Genomic DNA, 27,025 nt, shown 5'->3' on the forward strand with positions numbered 1-27,025 from the left:
AGAAGCTGCTGGGATTACAGGTGCTCACTGTGGCGCCTGGCTGGTTTTTTCCATTTTTTTAGAAGTCGTGGTCTCACCGTCGCTCAAGCAATTCTCCCTCCTCAGCCTCCCACAGGGATTATATGCGTGAGCCGCCGCACCTGGCTTTTTTTGTATTTTTTTAAATTTCAAATTAATACGAGGGTACAAACGAACAGGTTATGTAATATACATGACAGGTAAAATTCAGAGTTGTAGTTGTATTTTACACCAGGGAGTGTGCATCCATGCATTGTACCTACTGGGTGGGAAGCTATGAACCCCCTCCATCCTTCTTGAATTTATTTATTTATTTTTATTCATTCTTTATTTTTATTTTTTTTAGGCAGAGTCTCACTTTGTCACCCTTTGTCATGATGGAGTGCATCCTAGCTTATAGCAACCTCAAACTCTGGGGCTTAAGCAATTCTCTTGCCTCAGCCTCCTGAGCAGCTGTAACTACGGTGCCCATAATAATGCCATCAATTTTTAGAGACGGGGTCTCGCTCTTGCTCAGGCTGGTCTCAAACCTGTGAGCTCAGGCAATCCTCCCACCTCAGCCTCCCAAGTGCTAAGATTACAGGGATGAGCCACCACACCTGGCCCTAAATGTATGTATGTATTTATTTATTATTATTATTTTTGAGACAGTCTCACTATGTAATCCTTAGTAGAATGCTGTGGTGTCACAGCTCACAGCAACCTCAAACTCTTGGGCTTTTTTTTTTATTTTTTGAGACAGAAGTCTCAGTCATCCTGGGATTGAGTGCTGTGGTATCATAGCTCATGGAACCTCAAACTCTTGGGCTCAAGCAATCCTCTTGCCTTAGCCTCCTGAGTAGTTAGGACTACAGGTGCCTGTCACAAGGCCTTGCTATTTTTAGAGACAGGGTCTCATTGTGTGGCTCAGGTTGGTCTCGAACTCCTGAGCTCAAGTAATCCACCTGCCTTGGCCTCCCAGAGTGCCAGGATTACAGGCGTGAGCTACGAAGCCTGGACTCCTTCTTGAATTTAATTGAGCTTTTCTCTCAATTTCAAATTGGAAAGTACCCCAACCCATTAATCTAGCACTCCTTACCTGCTATGTTATTCTTCATCACATTCATTTTATTATTATTATTATTATTGTGACAGAGTCTTACTATGTCGCCCTTGGTAGAACAGCCTACAGGAACCTCAAATTCTTGGGGTCAAATGATTCTCTTGCCTCAGACTCCCTAGTAGCTGGGACTACAGGCGCCCACCACAATGCCTGGCTATTTTTGTTTGTTTGTTTGTTTGTTTTGTTTAGCAGGCTCAGGCTGGTTTGAACCCACTAGCCCTGGTGCATGTGGCCAGAGCCCTAACTGCTGAGCTATGGACCCCAAGCAAGCCCATTTTATCCCATTCATTTATGCTCTGTCTTCTTCCCAGTTTCCACTAGCAATGTAATTTCTTTCTTTCTTTCTTTTTTTTTGGAGAGGGAATCTCATTATGTCACCCTTGGTAGAGTGCTGTGGCATCACAGATCACAGCAACTTCTAACTCTTGGACTTAAGCAATTCTCTTGCTTCAGTCTCCCAAGTAGCTGGGACTATAGGTACCTGCCACAATGCCAGGCTATTCTTTTTTTTTGTAGTTGTCACTGTTGTTTAGCTGGCCCAGTTGGGATTGAACCCATGTATGTGGCTGGCGCTGTAACCACTGTAGTATGGGCAGAGCCTAGAAATGTAATTTCTGGTAACTATGAGTACAGAAATGGAACTTTGTTTCACTGCACTCCTAATATCTAAAACAATGCTGGGCCCTTGAGGCATACTTATTAAACATTTGTTGAATTAATGAATGAACAAATTACCAAACTTTTCTAGGTACCACAAATACAGACTTGTGATGCTTTCCTTCCATTGATGAAGTCTAAGTCAAATATGTAAAATATGTAAAGTCAAATTATGTAAGTCAAATATGTAAAATAGGCGGTGCCTGTGTCTCAGTGAATAAGGTGCTGGCCCCGTATACTGAAGAGTGGCAGGTTCAAAACCAGCCCCAGCCAAACTGCAACAAAAAAATAGCTGGGCATTGTGGTGCGTGCTTGTAGTCCCAGCTACTTGGGAGGCCTAAGAGCTGGAGGTTGTTGTAAGCTGTGATGCCACGACACTCTACCGAGGCCGACAAAGTGACACTGTCTCTAAAAAAGAAAAAACAAAAAACCCCCAAATATATAAAATATCTACTTGCAATCTAATATGATTAACTTCAGTAGAGGGAGGGGCCCAGGAAAGAATGTTGACACCTGAATGGGATTACAAAGAACAAGCTTACCATGTGGAAGAGGAGGCTCATAGGAGGACAATCTAGGTTGAAGGAACAGTTTACTGAAGGGTGTGTTATGGCATGGTATGTTAAGGAAACTACAAGTCAGTGATGGGAACATAAATTTTGGAAGGGAAAGTGGTATGGCAATTAGGCTAGAAAGGCTATAAGTGAAAAGCCTTCGATGTCATGTACAAAAACTTATACTGTATCCTATAAATCATGGAAAATCCCTGAAGAGTTTTAAACAAAGAAGGAGAGTATAAACAAACCAATGGAGTAGCAGCATACTAAAGAATGGATTTGGATTAACAGGTGAGAACTGCAACTAAAGCACAAAAGATCATGTATGAGAAAAGTGATGAATCTGATACTCACATGGAGAGTATGACTATATCGGAATTGCATGAAATGTTTAAAAAATAGAGGAAGAGGAACAAGGAGAAAGGCAAGTTGCTACTACCTTTCTATGGTCTGTAGTGAGCCACTACATCAGAGCACCCACAAGAACGTCACTCACCACTATTGACAACCTTCCCATAAGATGACAGAAGCTGATGATGTCCATCTACCCAGCTATTCCTCCAGTGTCTCTCAGGCCCATAAGCCCTTCCCAATTGATAAACAGACTGACAAGGTTTAGATGCCAAGAAAGGCATAGATGACTCCTATAATGATATTAAAGAATCTATAATTTCAGATTAATAAAATTATAGAATCTGTTTTTCCTTCTTGAAAGCAGGCAGTTGTTCTGTGGCATAGTAAGTTAGTTAAGGAGAAAGTAGATATAACATGAGAGTGGAGACGGGGAAACAAGGGATATAGTTTCAACTTTGCTGTTGTGAGTCTATTCAAGCCTCCACCACTCTGTATCCCATTTCTTGACAATCCTCCTGAGTTAGCATCGTCCTTGCACTTGTCTGTATTTCACAGTCCTAGCTCATAGCAACCTCAAATTTTTGGGCTGAAGTGATCCTCTTGCGTTAGCCTCCCGAATAGCTGAGACCCTGCCTGCCACTATGCCTTGCTATTTTTAAGAGATTGGTCTCCCTCTTGCTCAGGCTGGTCTCAAACTCCTGAGATCAGGCGATCCAGCTGCCTTGGCCTCTTAGAGTGCTGGGATTACAGGTGGAGCCACTGCACCCAGCCAAAGAATTATCTTTTTCTTTTTCTATTTTTAGATTAATATGAGGTTACAAACCAGTAGGTTATACAATTTACACATGACAGGTAAAATTCAGAGTTGTAGTTGTATTCCATACCCAGGGAGTGTGCCATATATCCATGCATTATACCTACTGAGTGGGAAGCTACTGAACTCCCTCCCCACTTTTTGAATTTGAGACTTTTCTTACCTGTAGATCTGTCATTGTTAGTTTCCTTGTTAATTTTTAAATTGTTATTAAATATATTTCACTGCTTCAGCCCAGAAGTTTGAAGCTACAGTGAGTTATAGTCATGATGCTATACTTTAGCCTAAGTAAAAGACTGAGACCCCTCTCTCTTTAAAATAAATAAAAGAATGAGTGAACTAAATAAATAAATTTGAATCCTGAGAATAATTCTGAGATTCAAAAACAATGTTCTGTTCTTTTCCCTTTCATGCAGTGAAGTATTCCTAGAAGGATATGGGGTATAATAGATTATTTATTTATTTATTTTTTGTTTGTTTGTTTTGAGACAGAGCTCACTTTGTCACCCTTGGTAGAGTGCCATTGCATCATAGCTCACAGCAACTTCAAACTCCTGGGCTTAAGCGATTCTCTTGCCTCAGCCTCCAGAGTGGCTGGGACTATAGGTGCCCGCTTATTTTTAGAACTGAGTTCTTGCTCTGGCTCAGACTGATCTTGAATCTGTAAGCTTAGGCAATCCATGTGCCTTGGCTTCCCAAGGACTAGGATTACAGGTGTGAGCCACTATGTCTGGCAATAGATAATTTATTAAAATGTCTTTCTTATTTTTGAAATCACCAGTTTCATTAGTCTCTAATCACATCTTCAAGTTTAGGATACAAAAACATGAACTATTCCAGTAATGGAATAATGCATAAGAGTAACAAAACAATCCTTTCTGATTTGCTTTAATGGGCTATCTTTATCCAGGAGGAAACTAGAACAGGCCAAGTTGATGGAGAATAGCATGATGGTGACAGACATGGCAGGCAGCTCAGCAGCTCTTCCTCAAGGAATTGTCACGTTTGACTGGGGGCAGCAGGAGGATGCACACCTTTGGTTCCCACTGTCAGCACTTGGATATGCCACACAGTATCACTGTGGTCATCCATGAGCTTCTCTGAGAGAACCCCTAGTAGGAAACTATATGATAATGAACTCTCTTTTGTAGCAGAGGTAACCCAGCAAGTAAGCAAAGCCCTATATCTAGAGTGAAAATTACATAAAGAAACAGGAAAATCTTAACTGAAAATCTTCAAAATAATGAAGAAAAAGAAAAATGGGAAAAAAGAAGAATGAGAATTACATGGAGCCTACCTAAAATGGAGTAAGGTATTGTCACTTGCCCTCCTGGATGAGGGTAGCCCTTTAGAAGTAGGCTTAAGTTAAGCCCCTAAAAAACAGTTTATAAGATATTCTTCCTAGCACCTCAAGGTAAATACTATGATAAATACTATGATGCCCCTCCTCCCAGAGACATGGAAGGGTAAAATTTACAATGAGGAATATGTAATAGAGAATAGCTTGGGTAAAAATGTTTGTCTCTTCAAAAATCCCTTATCCATTTTTACGAGAACTAAAATCTATATCCTTGCCTCAGGCCAGTGGTGAGGAGGGGCAGAGGAATATCTTTTTTTTTTAAGATCTTGCTTTTTCTTTTTCTTTTTTGTAGTTTTTGGCCAGGGCTGGATTTGAACCCGCCACCTCCAGCATATGGGACCGGCGCCCTACTCCTTGAGCCACAGGCGCCGCCGTCTTTTTTGTTTTTTAATATGGAATGCATCACAAATTTGCGTGTCATCCTTGCGCAGGGGCCATTCTAATCTTCTCTGTATCATTCCAATTTTAGTATATGTGCTGCCGAAGCAAGCACCAGAGGAATGTCTTTTATTCTTTGTGCCTTAGGAGACAGCTCACAGGAATCATCTGGGTAGAGGCCACAAGATCCTTTCAGCTGAAGAAGGGATTATGGAATTAATCAGAACCTTTTAAAAAAGGGCAATGTACCTTTTATTCAGAAGGGGTACTATTATTGATACCGCAGTCTGCTAGTCTCCTCATCTGCTGGCAAATTAATAAACTTGTCTTTCCTTTTCACACTGCTGGTCCCTGGTTTTCTGATGCAGCTTCGGGGACAAGTGCCAAACTTTTGGTGACAGGCTGAATAAATGATTAAATCCCAAACCAAAGAAAATAGATCAAAAAGTCCAAAAGGAAAGTTGAAATGCTCCAGTTTCAAAGTACTATAACCATTTATTAAAAGAGACAGGGTATTGCTCTGTTGCCCACAGTGGTGGGCAGTGGTATGATCATAATTCACTAGAACCTTGAACTCTGTACTTAAGCCATCCTCGTGCCTTGGCCTTCTGAGTACCTAGGACTACAGGTGCACATCACCATTCCCAGCTATTTCTTTCTTTCTTTTTTTTTTTTTTTTTTTTTTTTTGAGACAGAGCCTCAAGCTGTTACCCTGGGTAGAGTGCTGTGGCATCACAGCTCACAGCAACCTCCAATTCCTGGGATCAAGCGATTCTCCTGCCTCCACCTCCCAAGTAGCTGGGACTATAGGCGCCCACCACAACACCTGGCTATTTTTTGGTTGCAGCCCTCATTGTTGTTTGGTGGGCCCGGGCTGGATTCAAACTGGCCAGCTCAGGTGTATGTGGCTGATGCCTTAGCCGCTTGAGCCACAGGCACTGAGCCAGCTAATTCTTCAAAAGGTTTGTAGAGACAGGGTCTTGCTATGCTGTCCAGGCTGGTCTCATACTCCTATGTGGCCTTAACCCATCCTCTCAGCTTCCCAAAGTGCTGGGATTACAAGCCTAAACCACGATGCCTAATACAGCTATAGTCTTTTAACACAAGAGGCAAATAAAATAGAAACAAAAAGTATGTGACACAAAGCAAAGGGTAAAACAAACCAAATGGCATTTATAGTAGAAAACTTGGATCGCTAGTGTATAGTGGTCTCATTACTTACTGTATCTGCAGCAGTGAGATTTATACCCAGTCCTCCAGCTCGTGTGCTTAACAGGAACACAAAGATATCATTCCTGTGGAAAAGTTAGGGATATGTTAGGAGGAAAAACTGAAAATGAAAAATTCATGTAGCAAAAGAGGGATCTCTAAATATCAACACAGAATCTACAACTAGAAAGAGTTTTAGTGGTTACCGAGGCCTGCCTAACTGATGTTTTTTTTATTCTTCTTCTTCTTTTTTTTGGTGTGTGACTGATGTTTCTTTAAACATTGTACAAAGGTGCTCTGTTGCTAAGATGAAATGATGGAAGTCATCTTCCAATTCCCAGATAAACTTTTGCTGCCCATTAATGTCTGACTGATAGACAATACAAATGTAAACATGCAGCAAAATAACAGAAAAATGTGTTACCACAGAAATATAAATAACTCTGTATACAATAGTTATATATATCTATATCTATAGATTTTTTTTTTTTTTTTTTTTTTTTTGTAGAGACAGAGTTTCACTTTATCGCCCTCGGTAGGAGTGCTGTGGCGTCACATAGCTCACAGCAACCTCCAGCTCCTGGGCTTAGGCGATTCTCTTGCCTCAGCCTCCCAAGTAGCTGGGACTACAGGCGCCCACCACAACGCCCGGCTATTTTTTTGTTGCAGTTTAGCTGTGTTTGAACCCGCCACCCTCGGTATATGAGGCTGGCACCCTAACCACTGAACCACAGGCACCGCCGATTTTTTTTTTTTTTTTTGAGACAGAGTTTCACTTTGTCACTCTGGGTAGAGTACCGTGGCGTCACAGCTCACAGCAACCTCCAACTCTTGGGCTTAGGTGAGTCTCTTGCCTCAGCCTCCCAAGTAGCTGGGACTACAGGCGCCCACCATAAGGCCTGGCTATTTTTTGTTGCAGTTTGGCTGGGGCCGGGTTTGAACCCACCACCCTTGGTATATGGGGCCGGCGCTCTGCTCACTGAGCCACAGGTGCCACCTGCAACAGTCATATTTTTAACGAGTTAAAGCATTCTTAATTCATATAGAAGGCCAAATAAATCAGTATTTCCTGATTTTCCCCAAGAACCATGACTTGCAATACCTTGGGAACTAATGACAACTATTTCAAAGGTCTCTTTTTAAGATGAAGAAAATGAGTTCCAGGCTTAGTGCCTGTAGATCAGGGGTTAGGGCACTGGCCACATACACCAGGGCTGGCGGGTTCGAATCCAGCCTGTGCCTACTAAACAACAATAAAAAAAATAGCCGGGCATTGTGATGGGTACCTGTAGTCCCAGCTACATGGGAGGGTGAGGCAAGAGAATCGCTTAAGCTCAAGAGTTGGAGGTTGCTGTGAGCTGTGACGCCATGGCACTCTACCTAGGGTGACATGGTAAGACTCTGTCTCAAAAAAAGAAAAGAAAATCAGTTTCAGAAAAAAATGACCTGAGATTAGGGATAAGGGCTAAAAGGGCTAAGACCCAGACCATGATTTTAAATATACTAAATGAAATTTTGGATTAATCCATGAAGACAGCTTAAAGTGCTGTGGGATGAATGCCAACACTGTCCTTACACAGAAATAATTACATATAGTTTTCTTAGTTTCCTTTTAAATCCCACATACTTTTAAAGAAACTATGAATTAGACTAGAAATAAACTAGTAGGTGCCAATGTCACTCATGTAGACAACAAATATTTACTGAGTATCTTTTAGGGAAAAGGCCCATGCCAGACCACAAAGAAAAGGCTTACCTGTGTACATACACACAAATAGGGTGGGACTGTTTTTAGCCCAGTTCTAGCAGATAACATAAATATATCTTTTTTCCCTGAGATAGTCTCACTTTGTCACCCTTGGTAGAGGGCTGTGAAGTCATAGCTCACAGCAACCTCAAACTCCTGGGCTCCTTTCCTTAGCCTCCCATCTGTACTCCCAGATGCTCGCCAGAATGCCTAGCTACTTTTAGAGACAAAGTCTTGCTCTGGCTCTGGCTGGTCTTGAACCTGTGAGCTCAGGCAATCGCCCTGCGTTGGCCTCCTAGAGTGTTAGAATTACAGGTGTGAGGCTTGGCGCCTGTGGCTCAAGCAGCTTAGGTGCCAGCCACATACACCTGAGCTGGCAGGTTCGAATCCAGCCCGGGCCTGCCAAACAATGACGGCTGCAACTAACCGGGCATTATGGCAGATGCCTATAGTCCCAGTTACCTGGGAGGCTGAGGCAGGAGAATTGCTTGAGCCCAGGAGTTAGAGGTTGCTATGAGCAGTGATGCCACAGCACTCTACCGAGGGTGACAGCTTGAGGCTCTGTCTCAAAAAGAAAGAATTACAGGTGTGAGCCATGGTGCCTGGCCCATAAATATATCTTAAGATTATCTTGCATTTTCATGTTCCTGCCACCCTAGGTTATTTCCCAGAATATATCTAAGGTCAAGGGATTGCATTATACTGATGAATAAACCTAACAGTCCTTTAAGTCAAGCTGCTAAACACCTTTTCTTTATGTCTAAAATGAGGAATATAACCAGAAATTTATTTAGTGTTATTCAAATTGCACGTCATACCTACCATCAAATCAATTTAGGGGATCTGAAATGCATTAAAGCAGTAAATTAATAAAAGAAAAAAGAGGGTGGTGCCTGTGGCTCAGTGAATAGGGTGCCAGCCCCATATACTGAGGGTGGTGGGTTTGAACCTGGCCCCGGCCAAACCGCAACAAAAAAATATCTGGGCGTTGTGGCAGGCACCTGTATTCCCAGCTACTCGGGAAGCTGAGGCAAGAGAATTGCTTAAGCCCAGGAGTTGGAGGTTGCTGTGAGTTGTGACGCTACAGCACTCTACCAAGGGTGACAAAGTAAGACTGTCTAAAAAAATGAATAAATAAACAAATAAAAAAGAGATTAGAAAATATGTGAATGCATTACAGGTCATAAAGGTAAGTTCTGTTTTGTGAAGTTTCAGATACTGCATAAAAGTACTAAATCACATTGTAAAATGAATTTTATTCTGTGGGTTCCAGTACAAAATAATAGAAACATACTGACATTAGATGCTCCTATCCCTTCAGACTATTCTTTCTTGGTCAAGTCACTTAACTAATGAAAGCCTATTTCCTAGACTATAAAATGAAGATGCTATGAATACCCTTGAAGTGATTAACTGATGATATATCAGTGTCAAACATGAATATCAGTGAAGGAACTATTCTGAAATAAGCATCCTGGTTAATCACTAAGCTGTGAGGTTCTAGTAGAAACTTGTCCATTATTTGCATTTAATTAAACACAACTTTTGTAGAGGCAGGATTGAACAACAGAACATGTCTACAGGCCTATCTTACTTCATGATTCCAAAAGATTATACTCCCAAGAAAGTCCTACTAGTCTATCCTTGAATTTTATCAAGGAATTTTAGCAGGGCATCACGTTCAGCTAATTTTTTCTATCTTTAGTAGAGATGGGGTCTGGCTCTTGCTCAGGCTGATCTCAAACTCCTGAGCTCAAGTGACCCTCCTGCATTGGCCTACCAGAATGCTAGGTAGTATTAGAGGCATGAGCCACTGCACCTGGCCCTGATGATTTTACCTATTTGATTTATAGGCTGTCATCTGTTATGAATAAATCATACACTACAAACTAAGGGGGTTTGGGTTAGGGATGGTGTCTTATGCCTTTAATCCCAGCACTTTGGGAGGCCAACGTGGGAGAATCACGCAAGCCTAGGCATTTGAGATAACCTTGGGTAATTTAGTGAGATCCCCATCTCTACCAAAAAAAAAGCTGGGCATGGTGGTATGTGCTTGTAGTCCCAGCTACTTGGAAGGCTAAGGCAAGAGGACTGCTTGAGCCCTGGAATTCAAGGTTACAGTGAGCTATGATCAGGCTATTGTATCCAGCCTGGCAATAGGCAAGATCATGTCTCTTAAAAAAAAAAAAATCTAATATTGATAATATGAATTAATGTTTTAGGGACTCTGACTAAACAGATGAAAATATAATACCAGATAGCAACCTGGTGGTCTGGGTACCCTCTAGGGGGTTGACAATAAACCCAGAGTCTCCATTGGAACAGGCCTTAAGAGACCAGGTTCTGGGTAGGCTATAGCGTAAGTAGCCTATGAAACCACAGAACAAACACAGGTATAGGTCTCACTCTTGCTCTTCTTTAATGACCCACTGAGGCCTCTTTGCACCACAGTACCTAAATATTGCTAGATACATTACCAACTGTTATAAAAGCTCATTGAATGACTGAAAAAGAACCACAATGAAACATGACACTGGAGCTCTCTAATACTCTAAATCAAGAAAAAAAACCTATGCTGTAGTCACTTTTTCTCACATTTTCCAAAGAGTTACCCTGAGTGGTCAGATAATGGAGTGGGGATCCATTTGGCAAAGGTCATAGGGTAGGAGGAAAGGAAGCAAAGGCCAAGGCAACACAGAGCAAAGACCTGGTGAATGGTTTCTAGGATCATGCACTAGTCACATGTTCTGAATGTTGCCCAGTCAGGACATCACGGCCAAACAATCTTTAGTCTCAGTCAGATTTTTTCCTGGAAGGATCTCTCATAAATAAATCCGTATGAAGGGAATGTAAATGGCTTTTTATAGGAGTTTTTGTTTACTCTGGCTGACCTTTGAGCCAAAGGCCTTTCTAGTTGAAACTACAATTTTTTCTTTTGATGTCTTTCATTAATAATATGAAAATACTTGGCAAGGAATACTTTTTTGTTTTTAAAAACAAATTTATTAAGTTGGACTGTACTGTTTACCTCCCATTGAGAGAGGTTAGCTTGTCAAGTTTCTGGTCAGCACAGGCACAGTTCAGATTTTGTACGTGAGAAGTAAGTAGATTATTTCTTAGTCATAATCTCAACTCTTAAGTATTTAGCTTATAATGTAGGCAGAAATCAGAAAAAGACTTTAGGCTTGGCACTCATAGCTCAGTGGTTAGGGCGCTGGCCACATACACCGGAGTTGGAGGGTTCAAACCTGGCCTGGGCCTTATAATCAACAATGACAAATACAACAACAAAAAATAGCCCAGTGTTGTGGTGGGCGCCTGTAGTCCCAGCTACTTGGGAGGCTAAGGCAAGAGGATCACTTGAGCCCAAGAATTTGAGGTTGCTGTGAGCTGTAACACCACAGCACTCTACGAGAGCAACATAGTGAGACTCTGTCTCAAAAATATATATAAATAATTAAAAAAATAAATAGGTCAAAAAAATTAAAGGCTACAAAGCCAAATTGTTCTGATTTACAAACATGATTCCACAATTTTCCAAGTCTTTTTAATGCTATGTGAAAATATCATGACATAATGTTAAGTGGAAGAGATCAGGCCACAAAATCCTATTTATAATATACTATCAACAAGTGAAATACAGTAGAACCTCCATTGTTGACCACCTCCTTAAGTTCAGCTAATTTTCATAGACCAGACATGCACCACATGTATTGAATGGAAGACTGACTTCTATATATTGACCACCTCTGTAAGTTGTACCTTGACCACTTGGACTACGACACACGATATTAATTACCCTTTACAACTTGAACAGTTGAGTTCACTTTACACCAAGGGGTAGGATTTGGCTTTGCCCCTTAGTTGTATTATTTATTTTTCAGTATAATTTCCTCTCTCTCTTTTTTTTTTTGTTGAGACAGAGTCTTACTTTGTCACCCTTGGTAAAGTGCTGTAGTGTTATAGCTCACAGCAACCTCAAACTCTTGGGCTCAAACAATCCTCTTACCTTAGCCTCCCAAGTAGTTGAAAAGACAGGCGCTCGCAACAACACACGGCTATTTTTAGAGGCGGTGTCTCGCTCTAGCTCAGGCTGGTCTCCAACTCATGAGCTCAGGCAATCCGCCTGCCTCAGCCTCCCAGAGTACTGGGATTATAGGTGTGAGCCACCTGGCCCAGGCTGCACATAAGATTCTTGTCAACTGGAGCTCTTAGGTTGGAGTAGCTAAGGATGTGATAAAACACACTCACTGATTTCAGAATCAAGAAAAGATGAAGATCACCTGGTAACCCTTTTGTCTTTTCTTTCTTTCTTTCTTTTTTTTTTTTTTGAGACAGAGCTTCAAGCTGTCGCCCTGGGTACAGTGCTGTGGCATTGCAGCTCAAAGCAACCTCCAACTCCTGGCTCAAGCTATTCTCTTGCTTCCACCTCCCAAGTAGCTGGGACTACCGGCGCAGCTATTTTTTGGTTGCAGCCGTCACTGTTGTTTGGCAGGCCTGGGCTGGATGCTAACCCACCAGCTCAGGTGTATGTGGTTGGTGCCTTAGCCTCTTGAGCCACAAGTGCCGAGCCAGGTAACCCTTTTTTCTTTTGATCATAATAATGTGGTGGGTTAAGTGGCACTGCTATGCTTAATCATGCTTCAAATAATCAATTTTAGGATCTGCAGATAACTTCAGCTAGGAAAGAAGATAGGCCAGGCTATCGAGACAGTTGCTCCAAGGTAGCAAACTGAGGTTCAAAGTAGATTTTCCCCTTTATTGTTGGTGAAATGGCTACTTGCAATTCTAGTATATAGTTTTAACTTAGGAGTTACTGGCCTAATGAGTATACACCGTAAACAAAAACATTAGGACATACAGTAGAACCTCTCTCTGTAAATAGACCACCCAAGTGACTTTAACAAATTGGTGAACATACAGAGTTGGTCAACATAAGGAACTAGGCCTACTGTACTGCTAAGTACGTGTGGTACATGTCCAGTCTGAAAATTATGTCAACATGGCCAGGTGTGGTGGCCAATGTTGATAATCCCAGAACTCTAGGAGGCTGAGGCAGGAGGACTGCTTGAGCCCAGGAGTTCAAGACCATCCTGAGCAAGAGTGAGGCTTTGTCTCTACTAAAGACAGAAAAACTAGCTGGGAGTTGTTACAGGAGCCTGAAGTCCCAGCTACTCAGGAGGCTGAGGTAGGAGGATCACTTGAATTCAGGAGTCTGAGGCTGCTATGAGCTAGGCTGACATCTCACTCTAGCCTGGGCAACACGTGAGTCTGTCTCAAAGAAAAAAACAAACAAAAAAGATAGGTCAACTTAAGGAGGGGGCTACAGTAGGCAGGTGGTAAACTACAGAGGTGCTACTTTATCTCCTTATCCATGCTTCATTGTAAAGAATAGCACAATAGCACAAATTCTCAGAGAGGATTCTTTCTTTTTTTAGACAGTATTTCATTATGTTGCTCTGGGTAGAGTGCCCTGGTGTCAGAGCTCATAGCAACCTCAAACTCCTAGTCTCAAGTGATCCTCTTGTCTCAGCCTCCCAAATAGCTGGGACTATAGACATCTGCCACTATGCCCAGCTATTTTTATAGACAGGGTCAAGCAATCGAAGGGCCTTGGCCTCCCAGAGTGCTAGGATCACAGGCTTGAGCCACTGCCATGGTCCAGGGCATTCTTTCTTGAATTATGAACATATCTTACCCTAAATTATTTTACATCTGAATTAAATCATGCTTTAAAAGTAGAATGCTGGGCTGGGCGAGGTGGCTCACACCTGTAATCCTGGCACTCTGGGAGGCTACCTCAGGTTGATTGCTTGAGCTCAGGATTCAAGACCAGCCTGAGTGAGAGCAAGACCCTGTCTCTAAAAATAGTCTGAGGCAGTTATCAGTAGTCCCAGCTATTCCGGACTTGTGAGGATCTTGGGAGCTAAAGAGTTTGAGGTTGCTGTGAAGTATTACACCACAGCATTCTACCAAGGGTAACAAAGTTAGACTCTGTATCAAGAAAAAAAAATTAGAATGCTTTAAACAAATTAAAAATTATAATCTAAATACAAAGGGCTATATGCTTAATTTTCTCCCTAAGAATTCAAAAGTGAAATATTAATAGGCTGGTTCAGAACCCGTAGTTGTGGTTAGGGCGTCAGCTACATACACTGGAGCTGGTGGGTTTGAACCCAGCCTGGACCTGCTAAAGAACTACAACAAAAAAAGAAATAGCCAGGCGTTGTGGCGGGTGCCACTTGGTCTCAGCTACTTGGGAGGCTGAGGTAAGAGGATTATGTGAACCCAAGAATTTGAGGTTGTTGTGAGCTAAGACGCCACGGCACTCTGTCAAGGGTGACAAAGTGAAGACTCTGTCTCAAAAAAAAAAAAAACTTAAAAAAATAAAGTAATAGGTCAAAAAAATCAAAGGCCAGAAAGTCAAAATTGTTCTGATTTACAAACATGATTCCCCAATTTTCCAAGTCTACAGAAGAAACTGAAGGATGGAGTGCAGCAGATCTGTTCATAGTGAAGGCTAAATGCTCGGCTCCCATAGCTCAGTGGTTAGGGTGCCAGGCACATACACCAAAGGTGGCAGGTTCAAGTCTGGCCTGGGCCTGCTAAACAACAATGACAACTGCAACCAAAAACTAGCTGGGCATTGTGGCAGCCGCCTGTAGTCCCAGCTACTTGGGAAGCTGAGGCAAGAGAATCGCTTAAGCCCAAGAGTTTGAGGTTGCTGTAAGCTGTGACGCCATAGCACCCTACAGAGTGTGATATAGTGAGACTCTGACTCAAAAAAAAAAAAAAAAAAAAATAGTGGAGGTTGGCTTTCTCCTTAGGTGAAAGGAATAAGATTCTGGTTACTAGAAAGAGAACCTGCACTCAGGATAATTATGGCTCTATAAACCATCAGCAAACAGTAGATCATATTAAAAATTTCATAGAAATTTTAAATGGCTAAGGCACCAGCCATATACACCTGAGCTAGTGGGTTTGAATCCAGCCTGGGCCCGCCAAACAAGGATGGCTGCAACCAAAAAATAGCCGGGTGTTGTGGCAGGCGCCTGTAGTCCCAGATAATTGCGAGGCTGAGGCAAGAGAATCGCTTGAGCCCAGGAGTTGGAGGTTGCTGTGAGCTGTGATGCCACCCATGGCACTCTACTCAGGGTGACAGCTTGAGGTTCTGTCTCAAAATAAAAAAAAAAAAAAGAAAAGAAAAGAAATTTCATAGAAGGCCAGGCATGGTGGCTCCCGCCTATAATCCTTGCACTCTGGAAAGCTGAGGTGGATGGACTACCCTGAGCTCATAGTTTTGAGACCAGCCTGAGCTACAGCAAGACCCTGTCTCTAAAAATAGCTGGGTGTTGTGCTGGGTGCCTGTAGCCCCAGCTACCTGGGAGGCTGAGGCAAGACAATCACTTCAGCCCAAGAGTTTGGAGTTGCTGTGAGCTATGACACTACAGCACTCTACCAAAGGTGACAAAGTGAGACTCTGTCTCAAAAAAAAAAAAAAAGAAAAAGAAAAGAAAAGGAAAGAAATTTCACAGGATCATTAGCAGGTGGGAGAGGTACTATTGGCTGAGAGCTGCCAACTGAACAAGGATCAGCACAACTATACTGCGCTGTACTGCTTCCATGCTGGAAAGAAGGCAAGAAAAAGAAAGGTGTATTTCCTTAATCTCACACAAATGAAACACAGAAATAAACTAAAGATCAATACCCCAGAAAGAACTATTGTTAACAATTAGGAATACAGCCTTATGGACTGTTTCCCACATATATATTACATACAGAGGAGGATCATGTCTCATACTCAGAACTCGCTCGCTCTCTCTCTCTGACACATAGATCTAAATCACTTAGAAGTAGAATTAGCAACCTCTTAAAATGGTAGGAATTATAATTGCTTACAACCTGAGATGTCTTGGGATTTCTTTTAAATCTACCATTTCCGATACTAGAGAAATATCAAAATAAGAATTTTTATAATTTCCATTAATATTACCTGTTCTGAAAATCAGCAACCATGTCCCGCCTCTCTGAGATCTTGGATGAGCCATCAAGCCTCATGTAGGTGTGCTTCCTGTAAACCATATATTCCTGCCAATCAGGAAAAAGAATACAATAAATCTAATGTAAAGTACTGCATTCTAACTCTCATAAACATCTAACCACCTTCTACCTCATCCATACTGGGTGCAAATCATTATATTAATATCCAGAATGGGGAGAAAGCAACCCCCAAAGCACAGGAACTTAATTTATAAATGAGTTTTCAGCCAGTGTCTGAAAATCCAGGGCAACCTGAAGATTATAATAACCCTCATTTTCAATTTGGAACCTAATCTTATTCCAGTAGATTTCTGTAGGTTTCAAGAAAAAAAGGAAGAAAGAAAGAATATCTCCAAACCAAAATGGGTTTTCAATTATCAACCAGGTATTTTTCACAGCTATGAATCTATCCAGTTTTCTTTTAGTGAGTAACATTAATCCTAAAGTAATGTATATCTCCTTAGGAAGTCCTTGCTGACTAAAGTCCTTCAATTTACAGTTTAAGCCTCCTTCTCCCATCAGAGCATGCATCACTGTTAAGCAAGCATAAGCATTAGAGTGAAAAAGAAGACAAGGTAATTTTGGCACAGAATGTTCTTGACATCATCTGTAAGAGGAATTACAACCTTTATTTATTTTTTTTGAGACAGAGTCTCATTTTGTTGCCCTCCATAGAGTGCTATGCCCAATTAGCTCACAGCAATCTCAAATTCTTGGGCTCAAGTCATCCTCTTGCTTTAGCCTTTCTGAGTACCTAGGATTACAGGTGCCTACCACAACACTCGGCTCACTTATCTATTTTTAGTAGAGGAGAGGTTGTGCTCTTGCTGAGGTTGGTGGATAACTCCTGAGCTCAAGGGATCCTCCTACCTCAGCCTCCCAGAGTGCAAGGATTACAGGAGTGAGCCACTACATCAGGCCCCCCTTATGCCCTCTAAACCAGAACTTTCAGACTCGTGAAAATATTGATGAATTTTCTTATAAATCTTGCTGTTCACATGTTTACATATCAAGGTTAGCACGTTACCAAGGATATTATTCCTAGACCATAATCAAACCAATCCTAATTACAGACAGCCTGTTATTCAGAAAACAGAAATGAATATTTCCTTTTTACTACCCAAAGCCTTAGCCAGACCACCCAGGGGAGTAGTGGGATTTCATAAGGTTTTAGATAAGTTTAAATTCTATTTCAGTAAATATCTTCAGAACAACAAGTAAATGGATATGGAAAAATCAGTCCAAACCTGAAAAGAGCAATGTCTACATCCTCATGCTATCAGAAGAAAAATAAAAAAAACCCAAAAGATAAAAGAATGGGTTGAAAAATCAATTCAATACATTCACAAATCTTAACTATTCCAAACATATTTGATTTTTTTGAGACAGAGTTTCATTTTATGGCCCTCGGTAGAGTGCCGTGGCATCACAGCTCATAGCAACCTCCAAATCCTGGGCTTAGGTGATTCTCTTGCCTCAGCCTCCTGAGTAGCTGGGACTAGGGCGCCTACCACATGCCGGCTATTTTTTGTTGCAGTTTGGCTGGGGCTGGGTTCGAACCCACAACCCTTGGTATATAGGGCTGGTGCCCTACTCAGTGAGCCACAGGCACCTCCATCCAAACCTATTCTAGGTGTCTAAAATTCCGGGCTGTTTAGAAGAAGAGAATTCATATAATCAAATGTCCATATGGAAAGCAATACTTAATTTCTTCTGTTAAACTTTAAAAATTGTGCCCATTACCATTCTTGGTTCAGTTTTCACATGGTCTAAAAAATCTAATGTTTTAGATTTTTAAAACATTTTCTAAAAATTTTTATTTTTAGAACTATTCCATTCTATATTGTTAAAATGCAAATACAAAGTATAAATTCTTTTTTTTTTTTTTTTAGACAGTCTCACTATGTCGCCCTTGGTAGAGTGTGTGGAGTCACAGCTCACAGCAACTTCAAACTCTTGGGCTTAAGTGATTCTCTTGCCTTAGCCTCCCAAGTAGCTGTGACTACAGGCGCCCACCACAACGCCCAGCAATTTTTTTTTTTTTTTGTAGAGACAGAGTCTCACTTTATGGCCCTTGGTAGAGTGCCGTGGCCTCACACAGCTCACAGCAACCTCCAACTCCTGGGCTTAAGCGATTCTCTTGCCTCAGCCTCCCAAGTAGCTGGGACGACAGGCGCCCGCCACAATGCCCGGCTATTTTTTGGTTGCAGTTTGGTAGGGGCCGGGTTTGAACCCGCCACCCTCGGTATATGGGGCCGGCGCCTTACCGACTGAGCCACAGGCGCCGCCCCCAGCAATTTTTTTGTTGTAGTTGTTTAGCTGCTCCGGGCCGGATTTGAACCCACCACCCTCAGTGTATGTGGCTGGCGCCATAACCATTGTGCTATGGGTGCTAGGCCCAAAGTATAAGTTTTTTTTTTTAAAGAGAAAAAGTCTCACTTTATCACCCTTGGTAGAGTGCCATGGCATCATAGCTCACAGCAACCTCCAACTCCTGTGCTTAAGTGATTCTCTTGCCTCAGCTTCCTGAGTAGCTGGGACTACAGATGCCTACCACAACACCCAGCTATGTTTTTTGCAGTTTGGCTGGGGTCAGGTTTGAACCCGCCACCCTTGGTCCCTTGGTATATGGGGCCGGTGCTCTGACCACTGAGGCACAGGTGCCACCCCCAAAATATAAATTCTAAAAGCAAATGCTATGATGGTACTAACAGCACTTTCAAGATATTGTGCAGTGGCATCATCGTAGCTGACTATAACCTCAATCTCTTGGCTCAAACAATCCTAATGCCACTGCCTTTGAGTAGCTGGGAGTATAGGTGTGCATTACCACAGCTAATTCTTCTATTGTTTTTTTTTTTTAGAGACAGAGTCTCACTTTATGGCCCTTGGTAGAGTGCCGTGGCATCACACAGCTCACAGCAACCTCCAGCTCCTGGGCTTAAGCGATTCTCTTGCCTCAGCCTCCCGAGTAGCTGGGACTACAGGTGCCCGCCATAGCACCCGGCTATTTTTTTGTTGCAGTTTGTCCGGGGCTGGGTTTGAACCCGCCATTCTTGGCATATGGGGCCGGCGCCCTACTCACTGAGTCACAGGCGCCGCCTCTTCTATTTTTTTTGTAGAGACAAGGTCTTGCTCTTGATCAGGCTGGTCTCAAACTCTTAAGCTCAAGTATCATCTGACCTCACTTTCCCAAAGTGCTGGATTACAAGTGTGAGCCACCACACCCAACCATTGTAAAATTTATCTTAAGAGTATTTCTTCTTTTTCTTCTTATTTTTTTTTTTGAGACAAAGTCTCAAGCTGTCACCCTTGGTAAAGTGCCATGGTATCACAGCTCACAGCAACCTTGAATTCTTGGGCTTAAGATATTCTCTTACCTCAGCCTCCCAAGTAGCTGGGATTACAGGTGCCCGCCACAACACCCAGCTATTTTTTTGTTGTAGTTGTTATGGTTGTTTAGCAGGCCTGGGCCAAGTTAGAACCCGCCAGTCCTCGTGTACGTGGCTGGCGTCCTAACCACTGAGCTATGGGTGCCAAGCCTTCCTTCACGTTTCCAAAGTCAGCAGCTATGATCTACTTAATTAGAAAATGTCTACTCACTGAGTTGTACAGCTAGATCTCTGTCTCCCCAATAGGTGTACATCACTATGCCCAGGTTAGATTTCTTTTACAGGTCATGCAATCATTCCTATTCATCTCACAACATCTCATTCCCATGTCTAAAGATCACTGCTGGATGATTAGTCTGACATTACTATGGTCTGCAGTAACTTCTGTGGATTAAAGAGGGCTGATGGGCACAGAAAGACCATCCATTACCCACCCTGTTCTTCCTTACATTAGATACTCTGTAGAAACGAAGGTCCTCTCATCAAATCCATTTCTAGTATTTAGGAAAGGCTCACAAAATATTCGGTATGACTAAATTTCCTGGAGCCTCACAAAGCAAGCGGAATTCTTTTTTGTTCTATCTAAAGCAGCAAAGACAGAACTCAAATATAGACTTTTGTCTTCTTCTAGAGGTGTCATAATGTAGTACCCCAGTACCTTCTTTTGCTTAAACAAAAATGAACCCAAGTACTCAAGATGACTCTGGTGGGGTCAATAAGTATGAAGCAAATAAACTCTAATACTACTTACATAAAATAAAAGTTATGGCTTTTAACATTTAGGAAGTTTTGAGACTTATACAATTACAGTAGATAATTTTTTTTGAGACACAGTCTATGTCGCCCTGGGTAGAGTGCCGTCGCATCACAGCTCACAGCAGCCTCCAACTCTTGGGCTTAAGCAATTCTCTTGCCTCAGCCTCCCAAGTAGCTGGGACTACAGGCGCCTGCCACAATGCCCAGCTGTTTTTTGGCTGTAGTTGTCACTGTTGTTTGGCAGGCCCGGGCTGGATTTGAACCCACCAGCTCTGGTGTATGTGGCTGGCGACCTAGCTGCTGAGCTACAGTCGTCAAGCCCTTTTTTTTTCTTTTGAGAAAGGGCCTCAAGCTGTCGCCCTGGGAAGAGTGCCGTGGTGTCATAGCTCACAGCAACCTCCAACCTCCAACCCTAGCCCAAGTGATCCTCTTGCCTCAGTTTTCTATTTTTAGTAGAGATGCTTTTGCTTAGGCTGTTCTTGAACTTGTGAGCTCAGGTAATCCACCTGCCTCAGCCTTCCAGAGTGCTAGAATTATAGACACGAGCCACTGTGCCTGCCCTCAGTAGATAATATTTTACCTTAAAAAGTACTGAAGATAGACTTGGCACCTGTGGCTCAAGCAGTTAAAGTGCCAGCCACATACACCTGAGCTGGTGGGTTTGAATCCAGCCCTGGCCCGCCAAACAACAATGATGGCTGCAACCCCAAAATAGCTGGGTGTTGTGGCGGGTGCCTGTAGTCCCAGCTACTTGGGAGGTGGAGGCAGGAGAATTGCTTGAGTCTAGGAGTTGGAGGTTGCTGTGAGCTGTGATGCCACAGCACTCTACCCAGGTTGACAGCTTGAGGCTCTGTCTCAGAAAAAATAAAAAATAAAAAAAATAAAGTACTGAAGATAGCGGGACATGGTGGCTCACTTGAGATCAGGAGTTTGAGACTAGCCTAAGCAAGAGGGAGACCCTGTCTCTATTAAATATAGAAAAACGAGGCTGGTGCGGTCCCAGCACTCTGGACGCTGAGGTGGGTGGACTGCTTGACCTCATGAGTTGGAGACCGGCCTGAGCAAGAGTTGCACCCTGTCTCTAAAAAAATAGCTGGGCATGGTGGTGGATGCCTGTAGTCCCAGCTATTTGGGAGGCTGAGGCAAGAGGATAGCTTAAGCCCAAAGGTTTGAGGATGCTGTGAGCTATGATGCCACACCACTCTACCGAGGGGAAGAAAGTAAGACTCTGTCTCCAGAAAAAAAAAAAAAAAAAAAAAGTGGAACTTCCATATGATACAGTAATCTCACTTTTGGATATATATATATCTTCAAAGGAAAAGAAAGCAGCATTTCCATGAGACATTTGCATTCCTATGTTCATTACAGTAGTATTCACAATAGTGAAGATACAAAACCAACCTAGGTGCCCATTAAGAGATGAAGGGATAGGGCAGCGCCTGTGTCTCAGTGAGTAGGGCACCAGCCCCACATACCAAGGGTAGCAGGTTTGAACCCAGCCCCAGCCAAACTGCAAACAAAAAATAGCCGGGTGTTGTGGCGGGCATCTATAGTCCCAGCTACTTGGGAGGCTAAGGCAAGAGACTCGCCTAAGCGCAAGAGTTGGAGGTTGCTGTGAGTTGTGATGCCCCAGCACTCTACTTAGGGCAACAAAGTAAGATTCTGTCTTCAAAAAAAAAAAAAAAAGAGATAGATGAAGGGATAAAGCAAATGTAATATATATACACAATGGAATGGAATATTATTTAACCTTAGAAAGAAGGAAATCGGGTGGCACCTGTGGCTCAGTGAGTAGGGCGCTGGCCCCATATGCCAAGGGTGGTGGGTTCAAACCCAGCCCCGGCCAAACTGCAACAAAAAAATAGCCGGGCGTTGTGGCGGGCGCCTGTAGTCCCAGCTGCTCAGGAGGCTGAGGCAAGAGAATCACATAAGCCCAAGAGCTGGAGGTTGCTGTGAGCTGTGTGATGCCATGGCACTCTGCTGAGGGCAGTAAAGTGAGACTCTGTGTCTACAAAAAAAAAAAGAAAGAAGGAAATCTTGCTACTTCTAACAATGTTGATGAATTTGGAAATTATGCTGAGTGAAATATACCAAACATAGGAAGGCAAATACTGTTTGATTTAACTTATGTGTGTAAAGTCATAAAATTGGAGGATAGAAGGGTGGTTGTTAGGGGCTGGAGGAAATGGAGAGATGCTCCTCTAAAGGCAAAGAGGTTCAGCCATGCAAGATGAAAATGTTCTAGAGCTCTAACATACAGCACAGTGACTATGGTTAATAATATTAAGCTGCTGACAGTGCCTGTGGCTCAGTGAGTAGGGCGCTATACGCTGAGCCCTATATACCAAGGGTGGCAGGTTTAAACCCGGCCCCGGCCAAACTGCAACAGAAAAATAGCCAGGTGTTGAGGCAGGCACCTGTAGTCTCAGCTACTTGGGAGGCTGAGGCAAGAAAATCACCTAAGCCCAAGAGCTGGAGGTTGCTGTGAGCTGTGACACCACAGCACTCTACCAAGGGCAACAAAGTAAAACTGTCTCTATATAAATAAAAAAATAATAATATTATTAAGCTGCATGTGGCATCTCTGTAATCCAAGCACTTTGGGAGGTCAATGCAAGAGGACTGCTTGAGACATGGGCCTCCCAGAGTGCTAGGATTACAGGTGTGAGACCCCCATCTCCACAAAAAAATTAAGAAAATTAGCCAGGTATCGTGGCATGCACCAATAGTCCCAGCTATTCTGGTGTCTTGGCAGGAAGACCCTTCAGCCTAGGAGTTTAAGGCTATAGTAAGCTGTGATTGGGCTACTGTACTCACTGTAGGTGATGAAGGGAGACCTGTCTCTAACACATTGTCTATCTTTTTTTGTTTTTTTTTTTTAGAGACAGAGTCTCATTTTGTCACCTGCAGTGGAGTGCCGTGTTATCACAGCTCATAGCAACTTCCAGCTCTTGGACTTAGGTGATTCTCTTGTCTCAGCCTCCCAAGTAGCTGGGATTACAGGCGCCTGCCACAACGCCCAGCTATATTTTTGTTGCTGGGGCCAAGTTCGAACCCACCACCCTCGGTATATGGGGTGGGTGCCCTACTCACTGAGCCATAGGCGCTGCCCACATTATCTATCTTATGTATCATTTTTTTTGAGCCAGAGTCTCACTTTATCACCGTAGGTAGAGTGCCATGACATCACAGCTCATAGGAACCTCAAACTCTTGGACTCAAGCAAAAGAGAGAATTGGGACCTGTAGTCCCAAGCAGCTGGGACTAAAGGCACCTAACATAACACAGCTATTTTTAGAGATGGGGGTCATGCTCTATTTCGGACTGGTCTTGAACTCCTGAGCTCAGGCCATCTGTTCTGCCTCAGCCTCTCAGAGTGCTGGGATTACACCTCACGCTTGGTGTGTATACCATTTTCATTTATCAAGTATACCTTGATATATCTGGGGTGGGGGGAGCTTCAAAGATGATTCCAACACATAACCTGTATCAGCAGCTGACCACAACCACTATAGAAGGAAGGCAGGACAGTACCTTTTAACCTTGCTATTCAGGTATTCAGGCATGGTCCTCAGATGAGCAGCACTGGCAACATTTGAGGTATGTTAGTAGCCACACTTCTTTCATCTAATATAGAGCCCTCTGAGCAAGACTGTAAACACAAGGCAATCATGATCCCATAATAATCTGCCTTCAACCTACTTGTATTATTTATTCCCTTTCCACCTATGCAATATCCATTTGATCACAATGGACTACTTACTCTCTCCAAACATCTTATACTTTCTCATCTCTTTGACTTTTTTATTTGGCTTCCATGGTCTCAAATTCTCTTCTCCATGATGGCAGAGAATTCTATTTAAGTTTAGATGTCATTATTTATGTGATCTCTTCCTCAAGAGTGACCTAGATAGCCGGGTGTTGTGGCGGGCGCCTGTAGTCCAGCTACTTGGGAGGCTGAGGCAAGACAATCCCTAGAGCCCAAGAGTTAGAGGTTGCTGTGAGCTGTGACACCATGGCACTCTGCTGAGGAAGACATAGTGAGACTCTGTCTCAAAAAAAAAAAAGTGACTTAGTTAAAAATAAACACATCCCTCTTGCTATCCTCAGCTCTGTTCATACTTCATTTTCGTACTAGTATCAGGGTTCACTTGACAGTTATTTGTGTGTGTGTGTGTGTATGTTTTGCATGTGCCTGGTATAATACTTTGCTCATGGTGGCTTGAGGGAAAAAATAATATAGAGGATTATAAATAGCATGGTTATAAGATGAGAAATTTCATTCTATGGTTTGTAAGACCTAATGCAAACTCTAGTTAACGGTGACCCCAATTTGCTTTATATTCCATGGGGCAATTTTATTTATTTTTTCAAAACAATTGAAATTTTATCTTGCATCTTCTCAGACCATAAGGCGATAAAAGTGAAACTCAACTCCAACAAAAACGTTCAACTTCACACAAAGGCATGGACATTAAACAATCTTATGCTGAATGAGTTAAGTGCAGATGGTGTCTGTGGCTCAGTGAGTAGGGCACCGGCCCCATATACCGAGGGTGACGGGTTCAAACCCAGCCCCGGCCGAACTGCAACAAAAAAATAGCCAGGCATTGTGGTGGGCGCCTATAGTCCCAGCTGCTCGGGAGGCTGAGGCAGGAGAATCGTGGAAGCCCAAGAGCTGTTGGTTGCTGTGAGTCCTGCGATATCATGGCACTCTACCGAGGGCAGTAAAGTGAGATTCCGTTTCTGTGAACTGTTTCGTTGTTCTTGGACTTGGCACTCAGTTGAACTGCCTTGGGGAGAGCTTGAGCAGGAGTGTGGAGAACTCTGGGCATTGTCTGGGGCCCCAGACTGAGCCACTGAGCTGGGCGCAGGAAGCCATTGTGAAAGAACTCATGGGGCAGTTTTAGAATACACAGCTTCCTGTTAATTTTCAGAATCACAGCGCTCAAAGGTAACTTGGGAATTCTGAGAAATTCACTCACAGATGATGTAATGTTCAGGATGAATCCTCACCCAGTAAGATATGGCACTTAGATTTGTCAAATTATATAAGCTGATGTCTAAAATGTCATCATTAGCTATGGAACATCTGGATTTAATTAATTCTGTGTTGCACTATTTTTGTACATAGGTATAGTTCAAGATTTGTCTAGATTTCAGTGCTTAACAATCACAACACATATAGCATAAGTTGGCTGACTCTTTCCAAGTACTTTTATATTCCATAGAAAATACTGAATGGCTTATTTTCTTAAACTACAGACTTAGTTGCTTGATGCAAAAGGAATATAACTCAAAAGAGAAGACCAGAGACAATACAAGTCATCTGCAGTGAGTTAAAAACTCTGTGCAACTACCAAAATATGGAGGGGCTATCCAGTTATGGTTAAACTGCTGGTAGAAAAAGTTTTGTCTGCTAGCCAGCTGGACACCACCAGCACAGCGGCTATTGTCTGTTTCCACACAGCATATCTCCAACAGCCAAAACTTTAGAGGTGATTCAGTAAATATAAAATAAACCCCTAACATGACATTTAGTAATCTGTAATATTTGCATATTTATGTCCTCGACTTCTGCCTGTGACAACCTAAAAGTCCCTGGCCCTAGAAAATTGAGCAGTCGCCCCTTTTTATTCCCTAAGTAGTAATACTAGTTGGATGTCAGGTAAAAGTATAAAACATTTCTTGAACATAGAATTCTGCTTGGAAGAAGATCTAATATATACACAAGAAGTTTAAATTAAAGTCAGATTTTTACCCAGGAGAAAAAGGAAGCTATCAATCATTTTGGAAAACAGTGGGCAAATACTAAGTATCTAGAACTAGTATTTCTCACAGAAGAGAAACCTGGCTATACAAAAGTATTTAATTTTTACCACTTTCCAGTTCTGCTGAGTCCCAGAAATAAAGAGACAAACATCTACCCAGGGCTAATCCACAGAATAACAATAAAAACCCAAGAAAAGCTATGGGATAAAAGTGAGATGTTGACATACTCTATAGCTACAAAATAGAGCTTCAATGCTGCTAATGTGAATTTCTTTTCTTTTCTGAGACGCAGTCTCACTATGTCACACTGGGTAGAGTGCTGTGACATCACAGCTCACAGTAACCTCAAACTCCTAGGCTTACGGGTGGCACCTGTGGCTCAGTGAGTAGGATGCCAGCCCCATATACTGAGGGTGGCGTGTTCAAACCCGGCCCCAGCCAAACTGCAAGAAAAAAAATAGCCTGGTGTTGTGGCAGGTGCCTGTAGTCCCAGCTACTTGGGAGGCTGAGGCAACAGAATTGCCTAAGCCCAGGAGTTGGAGGTTTCTGTGAGCTGTGACACCACGGCACTCTACTGAGGGAGATAAAGTAAGACTCTGTCTCTTAAAAAAACAAAACAAAACAAAAAAACACCTGTTAGGCGTAAGTAATTCTCTTGCCTTGGCCTCCCAAGTCACTGGGACTATAGGCACCCACCACAAGGCCCAGCTATTTTTTTTTTTTTTTTTAAGAGTCTGAGTCTTACTTTATCACCCTCTCACCCTCACAGCAACCTCCAGCTTCTGGGTTTAGGCAATTCTCTTGCCTTAGCCTCCTGAGTAGCTGGGACTATAGGCGCCCACCATAACACCTGGCTATTTTTTTGCTGC

General features: G+C 42.6%; 1 protein-coding gene and 1 non-coding gene across 4 annotated transcripts in view; both read right to left on the minus strand.

Moving 5' to 3' along the window:
* INO80 (INO80 complex ATPase subunit) overlaps positions 1-27,025 on the minus strand; it is a 180,402-nt gene that overhangs the window by 33,129 nt on the left and 120,248 nt on the right. For all 3 annotated transcript variants that reach the window (XM_053595850.1, XM_053595851.1, XM_053595849.1), the window contains exons 28-29: positions 16,190-16,284; positions 6,463-6,535 (exon numbers count right to left, since the gene is read on the minus strand). In XM_053595850.1, the coding sequence (XP_053451825.1) occupies positions 6,463-6,535; positions 16,190-16,284 (168 nt within the window). The remainder of the gene's footprint in view (positions 1-6,462; positions 6,536-16,189; positions 16,285-27,025) is intronic.
* On the minus strand, positions 5,249-5,355 carry LOC128589353 (U6 spliceosomal RNA). Its single transcript, XR_008380946.1, has one exon. It is a non-coding gene; the product is annotated as a U6 spliceosomal RNA (small nuclear RNA).

The sequence above is a fragment of the Nycticebus coucang genome, chromosome 6, assembly GCF_027406575.1.
Source record: "Nycticebus coucang isolate mNycCou1 chromosome 6, mNycCou1.pri, whole genome shotgun sequence".
NCBI classification, from domain to species: domain Eukaryota; kingdom Metazoa; phylum Chordata; class Mammalia; order Primates; family Lorisidae; genus Nycticebus; species Nycticebus coucang.